This window comes from Falco peregrinus, chromosome 8 (assembly GCF_023634155.1).
Source record: "Falco peregrinus isolate bFalPer1 chromosome 8, bFalPer1.pri, whole genome shotgun sequence".
Classification (NCBI taxonomy): domain Eukaryota; kingdom Metazoa; phylum Chordata; class Aves; order Falconiformes; family Falconidae; genus Falco; species Falco peregrinus.
In genome coordinates this window covers 15,029,975-15,047,439 of record NC_073728.1, presented here as the reverse complement: position 1 = coordinate 15,047,439, position 17,465 = coordinate 15,029,975, and the positions used below count along the sequence as shown (strand labels likewise).

Below are 17,465 nucleotides of genomic sequence, written 5' to 3'. Positions count from 1 at the left end.
CCTTCTGACATTGGCAAGGCATATTCAGCAGATGGCTGGGGAGAGTCTAATCCTCTCCCTCCTGGCACAAGGTGTGCTAACTACTATGTGCCTTGAGCAAAAAGCCTTCTAGATGTTCAGCTGCCTTTCATATTGGGATAGAAATGTCTGCTGGGGAAGGTAATGCAAAAAGATATCCGTGTAAATTCCTTGAGGACATCTTTACTGTAAAAATGAAAAAAATGCCAGAAATTTCTACTGTCTCCAAATGTCAATTGGAAAAGTAACAGGGCTTGCTGTCAGCCTAGTTCAGATCACACCAGGGATTTGTGTTGGGTGGAGGTTGGTTTTGGCAGGATACGTGGGAAGAGATTACAGCTGCTTCCATCAAAACACATTTCAGGGAAAGCAGCAAAGGATCTTTCTGTGTCTCCTCCTGACCCAGCTGAGACCTGTGAAAGACATGGTATGAGGGTCACTGGATGAGCACTTGGCACTTCTTGTCTCATTTGCAGTTCCATCGAGGTGACAACATAGCATTGCAGCAGAGGAGCCAGAAAGAGGCCAGGAAAAACACCACTTGCCCGATGCAGGAAAAATCACTTGATGGAACCGAGATGCTCCACCACGAAAGCAACAGCAAACTCCCCTTCCTTCAGCTGTTCAAAGAGGGTAGGCACTCCTAACGCTGACCCAAACCTTCATTCGCAGGTGCCTCAGTTCCAACAGCAACGTGACAGGAAGCCAAGGGATGGGAAAGACAAAGGGACGCTGTGCTCGCCCTGGCACCTGCAGAGACCTGGCTGCCCTTACCCCACTGCTGCGGCCACCGAGCCTCCCTGCCCCTGCCCTGCCACTCAGCACCGCAGTGAGTGTGCCGGTGACCTTGCTGCAACAGCAAGTCTGCTGGGGGTGCTGGCGCCTGATCTGGTTGGCAGCAGGGAGCTGGGGAATTTGGAGAAATGCTGACCAGCATCTTCAGCTGGCTGTGAAGTTTCCTCCAAAGAAGAGGCTGGAGATGGCAGTGGGAATAGAGAAGGAGCTTGGTGCCTGGCCCACATACCTACCTTCCAGCGTGTGGTGGGGAGCCTTCTGGGCTGTTGGGAGGCAGCCAGTCACCTGGGGACATTCTTGTCTTTGTATTTCCTGCAAAGGCCACCAGACCCAAACCCTGCAGGTCTCGGGCACGATGCTTAACCCTTTTCCCTACACACCCTTGGAGTCTTTTACCCAGGGACTTACTCTGCCAAGATGACTCGCACCAGACAAGCCCTCCCATCCATGCCCAAGGTGGATGCCACATGGCAACCTAGCCTCTGGAGAGGCAGCAATTGTGAGCTCCTCCAAGCTCCTCTGTGACAGTAAGCCAGCTGGGAGGATCTCCCTGCCTATAGGTGATATGGGCAATACTAACCCATTCTGGCTGATACTGTGGCATTAGCAAAAAAAAAAAAACCCAAGGGAAGGTGCTTATTTACCCACTATTTGCGCTTTTTAGAAGTTACTGTTGTTACCACCCGCTGTTTCCCTTCTTAATGCTCCTAACATACCAGCTGCTAACGTTTCAGTGCTGACTCTTTTCACTTGCCTCTAGAAGGTCGCATTTCTGCTCATGGTGATACTGGTAGAGAAGCTCTCAGGGTCCATCACCCCTGGCCTGTGTCACTGCTGCTGGGTGCCCTGCGAGTCCAGCACCAGAACTGGATGGGAATAGCTGAGAGGCAAATGGGGCAGTCCAGTCTAAGCTGTGGTAGCAAGCTGGGAAATAAGCTATCTGCACGCTCAGAGAGCATTCCTCTGCTGTGTGAGCACATTATTTTCTCAGTAACCTAGTTTTATGAATAAAAAAGTCCTCCCTCTTCATAACTACAGCAACAGAGAATTTTATTAATGTTCCCCACTGTAAAGAAAAGGTTACTGTGTCTTATTTTTACTAGGTTGCTTGAAAACCTATAAAATCTCTGTGGAAGTTAAGAGGTAGCTTGTGATCTGCTGTCAGTCCTATGTGCATGCTTCTTCTAGAAATATGTCTGTAGGGATGAGTCAGGCTTGGCAGCCCAGTGCATAGGTTCCCTCTAGAAAACAGTTACATCCAAAAATGTAAGACTCTTTCTTCATTTCTCTCTTGGAGGGGTGGGGAAAGATAAGAGTGCTAGGACTATCATAAATATTTTAAAAATGAGCTCTGCAGTTCAGCTGCATGGCAGCTCATAGAAGCCAAATAATGTTTTATAGCCTGACTGGATAAACACATTAGTGCTACCAGTACAGATTCTAGAAGGGTTCTAGAAACCAGTATTTAAATGGCACTTAAACCTGTTCAAGTGCTTATCTAAGCCTAGACTGAGGGCTGTTACCATATGCCCACATCTGTAAGGGCTGCTCTCACGCTAGAAATCATTAAATGCATGTGGAAACCAGGAAGAGGTTTCAAGCAGGGCAGCTCCCAGGTGGTAACCTGTGCTATTTTACACCGGTCTGGATGCTGCACTGCAGTGCAGAGTGGGAAAGTCAAGTTTAAAACAACTGGGGTCAAGAAACTAGGGTCATTCTTTAGCTATCATAAAGCAAGCTGACATTTTGAGCTATGCTGTTGAGTGGCCAACCTTCCTTAAAACAGAAAAAGAATTGCATGAATTTCTTGTCGTTGTTAATTGGCAAAATAATGTAAGAGATGATATAACTCTGGTTACATTGCTTTCATTCTAAGTTGTTTGGGTTTTTTTTATTACAGTGATGCTCTTTCTCCATATCCATTCAGCTGTTATTTCCTCCACAAAGACTGTAGGAGGTACCATGTTGTGAAGGAGTTTTGTATTGCTTAAACAGTCACCAAACCAACGGATGGCAGTGACTGTTTAGAAGCAGTTTTCTCTGCTACAAGAAAAGTCAATTTATCTGTAGACAGAATGAAGAAAAAGAGACATTTTGTGCTCAGCAGGATCTCTGGTAAATGGAAGTTCATTGATTATGCAACTGTGTTGGACAGCAACATAAATTTTGGGATGGGGCTAAAATAATATAAAGGCAGGAAAACACTGTCCAGTGGGAAGGGCCTTGAATTGCCTTTGGCCTGCAGAGGTCAGACTGTCCTTTGGACTGTGCAGCTAATCTGCTGTGTACCTTTGGGCATGCTTCCCTGCTGTTTAATGCTTCAATCCACCAAACTCTGTCAGTTGAAGTGTATTTGTTTGTTTGTTTAAGAAATTGTTTTGCACCCTAAGCTCCACATGCAGTATCAGCACATAAGAACAGTAATAAAAATAAAGAATAATTCAAGTTTCTGTGACTAAACTCTTTATTTTGTAGCCCTGTGATCCAAGTTTTGTGTATGCGTTTGTTATGGGAAGAGGGTTTGGTCTGAAACCCAGTTTAATCAGAGGTGAGATTTCTTTTGATTTCGGTTCTTGCTCAGGCACTTGACGCTTGCAATGCTTTGATTATCAGCAAACTGATCCCTTTCAGCTACAAGTAGGAGCAGCTAATTATCTGGAGTTGCTTACAATGAGCAAATATTTTCTGCTGCATGTTAATGTATACCTATAGTTTTCTTAACATTTATGTGAAGTTCTCTAACTGTGATAGTGTAGTTGGTGCAACCAAACCTTAATTGGAGGTGTGAACTGCTTTCGGTGATGTCTCACTTCAAACATTAGCTGGCACGTGTATGCATACAGACAATTTTGCCATGCCATTTTAGCTCGTCTGCAGCAAGAAGTTGTCCTGGCATCATTATGCATTGAAGCCTTTGGTTTCTCAAGGCAACAGTCTTGAGAAAGAAAGTGACCTTCTTCTTTATTTATGGGGCTTCTGGTGCTCACAAGCAGGATGAAAAGGATGAGAAATTGAAAGATGATCAAAGTTGGAGCATATCTTAGCCATAAGATATGGATGGAATTTAAGAGAGGAAAGCAAATTAATTCCCCATAAGAAGCAGTTTTGTAACTAATAATTGAAAAAGTTAGTTTGGAAGTATGGCTTTTGAATAATAAATGCATTCTTTGTGGGGGGTAGTACAGGAAAACGAGCACTTTTTCAATCATGTATGCTACAAAGATACTCCATGCAGGATAAAATACTGCTGCTTTAATTTCCAAGGAGGTCTTAAAAAAAAAAAGGTACATTTCCATAGTAACAACTAATAACGTGTGTTTAAACTTATAGTTAACTAGTGGGATAAGCAACTCCAGAAAATCATGGGGAACATATGCATATAGAGAAATAATAAGATTTTTGAAGGGTGACTAAGTGTGAGTTCATGTGGGTGAGAGGAAGAACGGAAGCAGCGAGGTAAAGGGCATAATTTCACCACCCCCAAGTGCGGGTTCTTGAAGGACAATCCACATGGTCAGGCTGTGTGTGGCTTCTGTGGGTGTGAGAGAGGAATATCCGCTTCCATGGTTGTGACAACTTGGGGATTAATCGAAGTTTTTATGCTCTAGAGATTTGTGGCTGAGATTTTTGTCTAGAAAATTAGCAAGAAGACTGAGGGGTGCACACTGCATCAGGAAAGACTGTTGGGGTCTTATTTGCCTTTGTACCAAGCTGACAAAGCAGAACTAATCCCCTGTGTTATTACTAGCTGCGTTATAGCCCTGGCTGTTCAGCTCTAGTAAACTAGTAAAATATTATTGGGCTGTGATTCTTTCTGTGCTTTGGGAGACTGAAAATTTAGTGGAGCTTCCTTAGAAAGCAAGAATCTGCTCAAGGTATTAATAGCAGAAATCATGCAAAGCATTCACTGGGATCTGCGCATAATTTTGATGCGATGTTGACATTACCAGATGCTGTCTTTGGCAGATAGGTCATGAGAATCACCAGATCTGTGACTGACCTCTAAAATCTGGGAATCCATAGGTCCAGACTGATTGTTGAGGAAAAGCTAAAAGAGGACTTTCTGTGGTCGAATATCAAACTTGTAAGGAAATTCGTTTAGAAGGTCTTTGGTGAGGGGGATGATAACACATCAATCTGTGATCCGCATCCAACACTGAAAGTTATTTACATGAAAAAAAATATATTCTAGTAACTCAAATATGTTGGGGACACCCTAGGACTTTAGTGTAACACTTTGATAAACCTTTGCATTGATTTTTCTCAAAAATTCAGACCATCTCTCCAGAGAAATCACAGCTAAATGGCTTTCTAGAGGAATCAGTGCCAAATGGTAGATACACCCTCAAATAGCAATCTTTCAGGATAGTGTGTTTCATGTCTGATTCATCCCTATGCCTAATTAGGAAAGGAGCAAGGAAACTGGTCCAAGTTTGTCTATGGAGAAAAGGCAGGTTGCCTAATTGGATATAGCAGTTTGTATTTATTTTCTTCCCCCTATTTCGTAGGGCTGCACTTTATGGAAATGCCAGGATTTTCCTCATCTGACTAACATTGCTACTTCTTGGCATTTTTACCTACCTTTTATAGCATAGGATGACAGCAGCATCAGCACAGGTGTCTCTGTTGAAGGCAAGGCTGTGTAGAAGTCTCTTACTTGAGCAGCAGCCTTAGCATCTGCAAATTACTAGAAGAAGAATTTTTTAATTTTATTTTTGGGTGAACATAAGAAAAGCAACTACAAAACCTTTAAATGCTGCATGTCCATGCCCAGTGAACCAGCTTCCAAGTAGTAAATAGTAGCTGTAGCTAGCAAATTCTGTTTCCCGGTGAGGTTTAGTAGCTCGTGTATACATTGTACTGGCACAGCCATGTTCCTTCTGCTTCTCAAGCTAATGCAGTCCTTGCTATTTGGGGGCATTTCTGTGCTGAAGGTAACATCCTTTATGTTTTCAACTACAGTCTCATGAAATTTTTGCCTATCACTTGGGCTTAGGTGCTGTAAGCATCAAGAGTCTAGTAATTTCTACCAGCAGGGGGAATGAGCTATTAATGCTAGTGTTGGCACAAGAACAAATGGGTTTCTGTTAGGCATGAATAAATTTAGGCTGGGAGGTAGGAGGATTTTACTTAGTGATTCTAATAATGAGCTTCTGGAACAGCCTTCCAGTGGGTAGTAGAAGGGCAGAAACCCCAATTGCTTTTAAATGCAATGTATGAAAGGAACTGTGTGACGGAATAGCCAGTGGTAGCTGGGGGCTAGACTTGATAACTCAAGAGATCCAGTGCAGCCCTTTCCTCCTCTGTGCATGTGCAAGTGGGTCAGGGGAAGAGTGATGATATCTTCCCTCCGCTTTGCAACGCTGTGCTGGAATAGCTGCAATCTGCTTTTTTACAACCTACCAACTGGAAGTGTTTGCTCGCTGTGGCAAGTCCATGGGATGTGAACTCCATGGTTTTAGTTTGAAGGAAATATAAATGAAAGCACCTATTTAAGCAAGATTTCCTCTGTTGCCCCATCTTTCTTTCTTGATGCTGTGTTCACGTTTTAACTCACAAAAGTGAAACGAGCCAGCAAGGGCAGCAAGGGGCAGGCTGATGTCACAGCCACATTTAGAAGTGCTTCCTTATTAGAAGAGAAGCATTTTTTTTTTTTTCTGCTGGTGGCATGTGTTTTACTTGCTAGGTATAGCTGTATCAGAACAGCTGACAAATGTGTTCTAGGTAGCCTCATTGACCAGCATGTTTCTGCTGCTGCTCTAAATTGGACGATATGGTGAATAACTGGAGCCTTTAGTATCATATTATTTCCACTGACAGCAAAAATACCTCACTGCGGTATCTTGTATACAATGACTTATGTGCAGTTGTTTAAACGTTGCTGAGGGATCCTACTAAACAACTTGTAAAATCCTTTGGCTGTGAATGCTTAGTTAATTATCCAAGAGTACACTGAGTACACTGTGAATTAATGCTGAAATTAGTCTGGTGTGGTTTATTAAAATATTTTTTTTCCCTCAATCAGAAGATTACTGATGCTAAGTTATACCTAGATACGAATTGAACTGCAATTAATAAAACCTCCAACTTGTTTGCTATTAGCAGCACAGCTGTGTTCTCTTCCTGGCTGAATGTTGGTAAGATAAGTTCTTTTTATCATCTTAGTTTCTTCACTTGACCTTATCAATAACATTTCACAATATTGTGGGGAGGGGGCTGGCAAGTATATCCTTACCAGTATGTATATTCTAACCTGGTGTGCTGCAGCATATGGTACTTGCAAATGAGTTCATTGGTGTAGTACCACTAGTGAGAGGAGTAGTTAACGATGATGTGCACACAGATCTTGGCAAATGAATGGCAGTTCTGATGGGGAAACAGCATTTTTACTGTATTCTATTTTATAGTATTACTGTGTTTAAAATAGTGTTGTGCCTGATATTGTACATTGTTCCACTATTGTACCTGGAGGGGAAAGCTGGGTTTTGGGCTCTGTTGAACTACACAGTAACAGGAGAAAGCTCTTCCTCTGAAGAGTACAAGGTTGAAATAAAGAAGATGGAAAAGTGAAGAGCATGGAAACCCTGTTCTGTTGGATCTATAGTTTGGAAAGCGATGCTTGCTTCAGAAGCATCTAGAGCCAGTGGTCTGTTTCCTGAGTCTTGTGGTATGTGTTTGTTGTGTTACTGCAACACTTGTGCTCCCCGCCGCCGCCGCCCCCCCCCCCCCCCAGTTGCTAAAAAGTATTTAAAGAAGCTAAAAGAAACAAAATAAATGAAAAGTACTTATTCTTCTCTGACTAAATGCTGGGCTGCTGCTGAGCTGTTAGGTGGTGGGATGTATAGCAAGAGATGATCACGTTTTTTTAAAAAAAATTGTAATAACCATATAGAAATATTCTCACAGTGACGACTGAGGAGCAATTTGAGAATAGCTGAATATGGAGAATCAGTGAGTATTCAAACAGGTATGATTAAGAAAAAGTTATACCGATGTAATGCATTGTTCATTGCAATTACCATGTTTCTTCCAAGTGTAAATTATCTGTACTCACATTGCATGTGATATGAAGTAAGGAAATACGAGTGGCATGAAGTTTCAGTATAGCTTTGTCTTAGCTGTTAAGCCCCTGCTGAGAAACAGAGAATGGCTACCACAGTCTTTTGCATGCAATATTACAGCTTATGTGGATTAGTTATGTGCCAGCTAATGAGGTCCTATTGTTGTTCAGTGTCCCCTGTGTAGTTACCTTTTAGACCGGTAGTGTGCTTGGTACCCCTCCTAGAGCTGTTGTTATGTTTCTTCTGTTATTTACAGCACTGGCTGGGTTATTTACTATTGCAAATCAAAAGGAAATGTCTCTTAACAGGCCTGCCATTTTGTCCTGTGTCTTTACAGCACAGAGCACAGCGGGACCTTGGTCTATGGCTGAGCCTGCTCATGCTATGGTAATATGAATAAATCATAATTATACTTGACAGCTGCACTTCCTTGATAGCAGATTCCAGCAATGGCTGCCTCTGCTGTTTGTGCTGCCTGTTCCCTATGGTGTTACATCCTTCATCACCCAAGGCCAGTCTTGAGCTGCCCAAGTGGTATCACCTGTTATCACCAAAGTAACTATGTGAGTCTTCTATGCTTAACCTCCTGTTAGACTGAATATTTGATATTGTGGTTTCCTCTTCTGTAATGATCATCACTATTGTAAACTTGATAGCCAGTGTACTTACAGCATCCTTGCAAAGAATTTTTTGATAAATGAGTCATCCATGTTTGTATCTCCTGAACTTGTCTCTTTCATATTCCATCTGCAACAGAAATATTCCCCTTTCTATTAAAATGGTAGACAGTTTGTCTCTGTGAGGAACATCCCATCTGCTCATTTGTTAAAGGCCCTAACTGGATTCTTGAAATAAGTGTTAGGTAAGAGACTACTGCTGAAATTTATGAGTTTTCTTTATTACCTAGGAAGACGCAGTCTTACTGTGCTCACTCAGCAAGATCAATATTATTTATGCCTTGCAAAGGGGTAAGTTCTTTAAAAATGTATTCTGCATAGAGGCTTTCCCAAGTCAAGTGATAAGGTGACTTCTTTTTTCAGGTGGTATCAGAAAAGGCATTTGATCATGTTGGATGGCTGTATCTTTACTATTAGGTTAACAGAGCCTGGACTATTTCCCGACTGCCTGTCAATGATCAGCAGTTTTGCATCTGAACCTGTTTTACTTTGAAATGTAGCATTACAAGATTTCACGCCATGTGCTCACCGCGCCCCATCCTGGTAAAGGAGGAGGGAATTTAAAAGCTCTGGACAATCATCTGGAGATGTGATGTGAAGTTTAGTTATCACCCAGATTGACAGCATGTATATACCTTGCATAGTTTGCCTTTGCTCCCTCACCAGTCTTGAAGCACTACCAGCAGTTTCCTGTGTGCCTGACATGGACTTTCCCTTTTCTTTCATTTGGTACAGATGCTGCTATGATAATCCATGCTTCTGGTATTTTGTTTTCAGACATCTGCAGTGCAATCTATCTGGGATTATTTCATAGTGTCTTTCAGAGATGAAAGCAGGTTTAAAAAAAAAAAAAAGCAGCTGTCTTTGCTATTGGGGAATTTTATCTTGAGCTGATTGCCCTCTGTGAACTGCGTGTGAGTATTTGATGGTTTGTAGGTTTATGAGACACAGCTTGAGTTACGTGTCCATCAGCAACTGGGAGAGTAGGCATGTCTGCTTCAGATGGTTATTCAGGTGATTATTTCTGTTGCAGACTTGTACATGAATTAAAAGAACTTTACAAAATCTTTGCCCTAGACAACTTTTGTAGAAAGAGGCAATCATTATTTTCTCCCCTTGAAATCTTGACAGCAAAAATAAGAACTGATCATTTCAGAGAGCAGGTGTTTCTGGGATTTGTTGTTGCTAGATTTGTTCATTTTTGTTGTTTGGTGAAAGTTATTTTCTGGGTTCTATTATTTTGATGGTATTATCATTCTACTCTTTTGTTCTTTGCTTCTAAAATATTTTCTTAAACTGTATTTACTTATTTTAGAGCTAGATGCACTGACATGCAGTGACTATGACTGGTCCTTCTATCTGTTTATATGTTTATGGGGAGAACAGGAGATGCTGTTGCTTGAATTGTTCTAGTAATATCTAATGACGAGGAACAGCTGGGCTATGTGGGCTGCATGAAATGTGTCTGGGAGTGTAAGCATAAGGAAGGCCATTTTATACAGAAAACTGGTACATATTTCTCCCAAGACCCAGACAATAGAGAAATCCTAAGGCATGTTTTCTGTTACTTTTCACACCTGGTCATCTCATGGGTCTGTGTCTTCTATGCGTTTGTCTGCTGTTGAGTGCTTAGATTTTGAGCTTCCACAGGTAGCACCTATTGGACCAGGATGAGAATTCAGAATTAATTTTTTTTTTCAAGTATTTCTATGAAATAGTCTACACAGCAATGATTTGTTAAACTGCTTGTACTTTCTAAATTAACAATTATAATGAATTCTGGCTGGAATCTAAAGAAAATTATGCAAAGCAGAGAAAATTCCTATCTTTCTGGAAATCCACGTGGTGCACAGAAGACTCAGATTAGAAGGAATAAACTGACAAAAGCAATATCCAGACAAAAAGGAGAAACATCTTTATTTCCTCAGCAGTGAGACCTTCACCAAAATAAAACCTATCTATTCTTGAGTGTTAGAAGTCTGCTGGACAAAATGTGCACTGAGAACTCGGTATCTAAACTTGCCTCTGAACTGAGCTTCAGGTTTTCCAACTCCTGAAGCCATGGAACAAATACAAAGTAGCAGATTAATCTTCTCGTATGTGTTTGAAGTTATTTTTATCCTTGCAAATATTCTTCATAGTGGTGGCTCACCCCAGGCATGCTGAAGTATAAGAGATACCACTCACTGTGCAGAAATGTACTGCTACGTCTTTTTGTTCATGGTCCGGTGTCTGCTGCTGTGCGCAGCGAGCACGGGTAGGTGTACACCAGGTGCAGACCGTGCACCCTCCTGCACTGCTCGTCTTGTGTTGGTTGTGCACACGTCCATTTTCTGTGTCAGTACAGACACGCTGCTTTGGTAACGCTTGGTTCCCACTGCCACAGCCCTTGCATCGCGGGTTGGCCGCGGTCACAGGGACGGAAGCAGGGGGAAGCAAGGCACGATCTGTTGGCTGGCAGCAGAGGGGAGCCTGGCTCTCCACACCAGCGGGGAGCAGAGGGGAGGGCAGGGGCAGGGGTGGCGGGGAGGGCCCCCCGCAGTCTCAGCCGCACAGCGGGCTGCGAGTGCGTTGCATCCCCCTTCGCCCGTCCCCCGCTGAGCCCCGGGCGCGGAGGCCGGCCCCTGCCCTCAGGGGACCGATCCCTCGCAGGTTCTGCCGAGCCTCGCTCAGCGGGGCCGGTTTGCACAGCCCGCTCTGCACGGCGTTCCAGGCGGCGGCGGGGTGTTTCCCAGCGCGCCTCGCGCAGCTGCTTCGGGGCCGCGGACCCGCGCGTGCACCCTGCCCGCCCCAGGCCGAGCCCCAGCGCCCCCCGGGGCAGTGCGGGACGCCGCCTGCCCCCGCCGCGGGCAGCGCCGGCCGGGCCCGACACCCCGCCGCCTGCCCCCGCCCGGCGGCGCAGCGGACGGCGCCTGCGCGGCCCCGCTGTGGGCCGAGGTCGGTGCGCGTGCGCCCGCCGCGGGGTTGGCGGTTGGAGCCGGGCGGGAGGGGGGAGGGGGGATGTGTGTGTGAAGGGGAAGGTGCGCGCGCGCCGCTGCCCGCCCGCCCGCCCTCGCGCTGAGGTAACGGTCTCCCGTAACGCTGAGGAGAGGAGCCAGACGGGCGGGTGCCGCCGCGGGGAGCCGCCCGCCGCGCTTCGCCTGCGCCCGCCCGGGCCCCTCCTGGGCCGAGGGCGCCGCGCTGCCCCCCGGCCGGCCGCCCCCGCGCCGCCCCGCCTCGGGGCGCTATGAGCCATGAAGCCGCCCGGCAGCATCTCCCTGCGGCAGCCTCGCTGCGGCCGCCGCCTCCCCGCCGCCTGCCGCCCCGCGCTCCTGCCGCTCCTCGGCCGCCTCGTCTCGCTGCTCCTGCTCCTCCATGGCTCCTCCTGCCCCCGGGCCCGCGCGGCTGCAGCGGCCGCCGGTGGGTATGGCGGGGGTACGTGTGTGCTGGTGTGCGTGAGGTGGCTGCTGCTCCTCGGGCCCGTCCGCCCCCTCCCCGGCCCCGCTGCCGCCGCCCCGGGGGATAAACCCCCGTAACATCCCTCTCCCCTGAACGGTGTCTGCCTCCGCCCCTTCCAGCTCTGTGTGCGCCTCTGTTTCGGCGTGTAGAAAAACGGGGCTCGGTGAATGTTTCCTTGGCTGGCATGTGCACAGAAAAAGAGAGAAATGTGAGGTTTCCCCCCCGGTCTCCTGAAGCCAGTGCTGCAGTGTTTCGGGTAGAGGATGGGGTGAAACACGCTGGTGAGATATGCGACAAAAAAAAGGCTTAGGTGGTTTTTATGTGTGTTGGGGTGCATCTGTACGGGTATCTGGCTGGGAAGCTAATTGATTTGTTTGGGGTTGTTTTTTTGGGGCTTGCTTTTTGTTTGCTTTTGATTGCATGTAGAGATATATATGGAATGCTGAGTATAGTCGGTTTGTGCATCATGTTATTACTGTTGCGTTGCTCGTTGATTGACTGCATCCTGAAATTTTAATGAGAAAGGCTACCGATTTCATCTGAAAAGCTGCCACTGAAGAAAAGGGTTCTTGTCAAAGTTATAAAGAGAGAGGCAGAAAACTTCGTATTATGTAAGAGAATTGATTAGCATTCGGTGTCCATGGACTGTGAATTCAGTTTTTCTTAAGAACATGAGGAGTGTTCTTAGCCTTTTGGAGATATACGTTTGTGGTGTTTGTTTTTTTTTTTCTTGCATGTGTGTGTCTGAGAGAGAGAAGAGGACTATCTTGGCTATCAAAGAGGGTGTAGGGGGTAATTACATATCCATTAAGTTGTTTTTTTTTTCCTCTTGGAGGTTGAGGCATTAAAATATTTATACTCCATGACTGCATATGAAAATGTATATGCATTTAAATAAATAATTCCTGAAATAATTTTGTGTGTGAAAAGTGAATCAGATCTAGCTCAATGAGTAAGCTATCTTTTTGTTTGCTTAAGTGATTAGAATACTGCAAGCTGAATTATGTAGCTTTTTTATGGAAGCAAACACATTCTGCCATCTAATTCATGGTTGGCATATCTTTCTTCCTCAGACCTGCACTGGAATGAAATGGCAGGCGATATAGAAGGAGTACTGGCAGATGAAGAGAATACATTTCAACAGAATAAAAGCAGTAACAGTAAAAATAACAGTTACAGCAATGTAATCCAAAAAGAAGTCACACTGCCTTCAAGACTAATCTATTACATCAACAGAGACTCTGAAACCCCTTACCATATCCTGAATACCAGGGCAAGGCACCAGCAGAAACATGACAAGGTAGGGTAAAAAGAGGCTCATCTGCAGAGTTTTCAAAATTGTAATATGTGATGTGGAACTGTTTGAATGTTTTGTTATGTAGATCTTTGAGACTTTATGGTGGTCCTTACCACCATTTTTAGGAATTAAAGGAGGACATGTAATTAAACAAGAATATAATTTCCCTTGTGTTAATTTAAAAATAATTATTTTGAATTTCAGGATGGTTCAGACACTGAACTGTAGATAAAACAAATGGGAATTATGTAAAGTTGACTTGTTTGATCAGCATAGAATCTTGTGTCTTGACTTACGATATACCATCATCAACTCAGTGCTTCTTCCAAAATAGCTCTACACTGCAAAAATGTCTGCATAAGGAGTTTCTTTAGAATCCTGAACTTACAGTACGAGTTACTTGGCTTTGAGTGTATCATGCACTACCTAATAAACGCAGTATTGGTTTCCTGCCAGTGTATGATCAGTGAAGGCCACTGTAAAATGTTACTGGGTTTTGTCAGATAATACTTGTATTTTTCATTTGTAATGACAAGATCTAATATTTCATTTTACATAGATGCAGATAGTAACTTTTTTTTCTGAAATTGCATGGGGTTGAACAAATTTTGGTTTTGTGAAATAACTTGGCAAGAAGTAAACCTATTCTAAACTATATCACTTAAGAGACACCCTTTAAAGTGATTCCATCCTGTTTTTATAGATTTTTATTTAAAAAATTAATTTCTTCCCACAGGTTAAAAAGGTAAAGCAAAGGTAAAGATGGTTTGTATAGGACTAGATTGCCATGGTAGAAAAGGTAGCAAGCCCATGAGTGTGTATGGTATTACCTATTGAATTGCATTTCTTTTTGAAATTTTAGAAAGTTAATTTATTATGTGTTATATATACTTGTGTTGATATTGATTATGTACCATTTCAGACGTGGAATTAATACGGAGGCACTGTGTAATCTTTGAAAAAAAGATGAGATGGTTGTATAGTTTTGATGTTTTCAGAGGAAGAAAGGTTGCTTCCTAGCTTACTGAACTTGCCATACCAGTATGCACCTCTAGATGCATCTGAATGGACCAATACGTTATGGACGGCACAGAAAAACTGTTCAGTTGTTGGTATCTGGAGCTACTTAAGAGGATACTACATTCAGAACTAATACCCCTTTAAAGTGAGACCACTCTTTTAAATAAACTTAAAAACTAGGGACTTTCTGTTCTCTTTGGAGGGGTGTGTGGGAAGAAAGAGATTTGTAAGTGCTTGCAGACCTGCCTTTGGGAATAGTGCTTCCTCTGTATTTCTACATGAGTTTTTTCTTGGGAATCCATGGAGGAGAATGTCTGCCAGTCTCTTCGCTCACCCAGCATTGCCCACAAGAATATTGCTGCTGTTGCCTATCCTTCCTATGCCCTACCTTATATTTTACCTGTTGGGGTAAAGCTCTGCAGAAATCAGTGCTGACAGAATCGGTATTGATTTCCTTGGGTATGCTTGCTGCTGAGTATTGTGTAAAGAGGATCTCCTTTCTACTTACTGTGTCCCTTTTAAGCGCAGAGAATGCTAACACTGCAGTTTTTCCCACAGGAAGAGTTCTTTAAGCTTGGGGCTTCGTGGAGAGTGACATTATGTTGACTTCATTCTTCTGGCATGAAAATTCTATTGCTTTGATCCATGTAATTGAAGGAAAGGGCTGATTATGTTCCTTGCCTGGATTGATTTTTGCATGTCTTGCCTCCAGAGCACCATGGAGGGCTTTCCTCCTGCTGCAGATTTTCATCTTGTGTTTTTCCTTGCATGAAGTAATTTCTTCATGCAAGTAATGGGGAGCAGGGAGACTGCCTGGGATTTAAAAGGAAAATAACCCATAAAGAAAACATGGTGCAATTGGATTGTGAAAGATACAAGAAGGTTTTGATATTTTTTTTTGGGTGGTGGTGTTGTAATTTTTTAGTGCTTGCTTTTATCCTTTCCCAGAATTAAATGCTGTATTGTAATGAATCCTACTTGCAGGATTTCGCTGTCTCCCACATTGGTAATAAAAAGAAATAGCCAAAATACCTTTACGGTTAGGTAAACAAAGAAGTCTATATTTAGGATTAATTTTTAGCATGTGAAAAAAGTAAAGACAAGTATGATGACCTATTATACATACACAGTGGACAGCTGAGGAAGAAAAAATACTATTTTTTTTCTTTTTTTTTACTGTTCTTGGAACCATACATCATGTAACCTGTATTTTCTTGTCAGCCTTAATATAACATTTATAGGCATATGATGTGGATATACTCCCTATGGACATTATTCAGTAGACACCTTTCTGTGGAACTTCATTATAGTGGCTAGAAGCATATAAGCCATATGGGTAGTTTGTGGGATTAGGCCTGAATACCTCAGAAATGCTGAGTCACTCACTATAAGGAAAGGGGAAGAGTACAGGACATTTTGTGCATGTGGGAAGAAACAGGTAAAGCTAGAGAAATACAATTGCATAAAATGATTTAAAATATTTTGGTTTTTAAAGTCCCTTCCTCAAAGTAAGGGTTTGCAACATTCTTCAGGAAATATATGTAGAAACAAAAGGCTGCAGAAGAAAATTGTACTAGAGAATCAAAAATTCAAATAATAAATCGCTTTCTTAGCATTGATCCTCTTTATCCTTTTTTTCATTCGGTGAAACGCCGTCATAATGAGAGGGTGTATGTGATTTAAACTGTTGGTGGAACCTCCTTTATTTCTTCTTACTCTTCACGGAAGCTTTTTTTTGCTGTTGGAAAAAAAGGAATGTTCACCATAGTTTTGACTAAGTGGTCTATCTCCAAGATGGACAGAGTTCTAGTCTATAACCTATTTTATCTTTGTGCTCTAAAAAAAGCATATTTTAAATACATATTACTTGAAGACTCCAAAAACTGTATACCTGTTTCCTCATAGTCAAATTAAGGCTAGCTGATTTTGAGTTCTGAAGTTATTTTTAGTGTGAAGTGCTCAAAAATGAGCATCTGTTTATAAAAACACACTGAAGAAGCTGACAAGAATTCTTAAACGTGCTGAAGAGGTCTGAGTCACCTGTGTTCTCTTTCTAAACTTCTGCAGATGGAGGTAGCATTTTGAATGAACTGGTAATCTCTTTATTGAACCAGATGACTCTTTTGATTTATTTTCTCAGACTGTGTATACAAGATTATTAGGACCTAGCAAGAGGACTGCATGGGACACACATTGTCACAAAAGGCTAGGAGCAAGTCATTATGGTTGCCAGCAGAGGGGAGAAATCTTGCAACACAAGATGGGGTCTCAAGAGAATAGGATTGCCAGAGAAACACAGCTTAGGGCGACCTTACCCAATTTTGAGTGAAAAACAGCTTGAATGAGTTGCATATGAAGGAAGACTATCTGCTGGACAGTTTCTAATTGTTTTTAGATAATTGAATCATAAATTCTCAGAAGCTATAAAGAAGCAGTGTCTTTGTGCATAATTCTAAGCTGTTTGTGTAATTTTGGGGAGGAGGGAGTTATTAAGAAAACTGTGTGGCAGACCCTAACGACTGGGGAGGGGGAAGTATTATATTAGTTTTGACTGTGAAGACAGTTCCACCCCACCCCCCAAAAAATTTGTATTCATTGTGGGCTATCTTTCTTGAGGTGAAAATCCCAGGTGTTTCTGTTCAGCTCAGCTGTTTGTCATTTAAATAGAGAATGTAGTCCTGCCAGGCTGAATGCTGTGTTTCCTGCTGTGTTGCCCCACTTTAAAGTTCGAGATACAGTGCTGCCTCAGTCCATTATGCAACTTTGGTGTGTAGTGTATGAAAGTTGAGAGGGAAAGCATCCTTAAGATGAAATGAAAAACAGTGGTATCGTTGTTGTAAAGGAGATGGTATTGAAGAAAAAGCAAACTCATTTTGTAAAAGATGAAAGATAGGGTTAACAATCTCTCAAGAGGTGACATCATGTGAATTCTTACTAAAATCCAGGTAAAAATCCTGTGCATTAATTACACTCTTCCCTTCCCTTGCCTCTATTAGGCCAGATCTTCACTTTTAATCCCCATGTAATGAAAACTGGTCAAAATAATGACTGCATTTTGTGGCTTATGTGTATGAGTTTAAGACTGCTGGAGAATCTTCGTAGTATTTCAGCCGGCTTTGCATTTCCCCCCCCCCCCCCAGAATTTTCTGTGGTGCAGCT

At 43.0% G+C, this 17,465-nt stretch overlaps 1 protein-coding gene across 10 annotated transcripts in view; it reads left to right on the top strand.

Moving 5' to 3' along the window:
* The first annotated feature begins 11,599 nt into the window (after positions 1-11,599).
* The window catches only part of ADAM23 (ADAM metallopeptidase domain 23), a 75,751-nt gene continuing 69,885 nt past the window's right edge, over positions 11,600-17,465 (top strand). For 2 of the 10 annotated variants that reach the window (XM_055812644.1, XM_055812648.1), the window contains exons 1-2: positions 11,601-11,965; positions 13,063-13,289. In XM_055812644.1, coding sequence (XP_055668619.1) covers positions 11,785-11,965; positions 13,063-13,289 — 408 coding nt within the window. In that variant the 5' untranslated portion in view covers positions 11,601-11,784. Of the gene's footprint in view, positions 11,966-12,148; positions 12,271-12,475; positions 12,601-12,645; positions 12,701-13,062; positions 13,290-17,465 lie in introns of those variants that run through there. The other 8 variants (XM_055812649.1, XM_055812650.1, XM_055812645.1 and 5 more) reach the window with 7 other exon arrangements.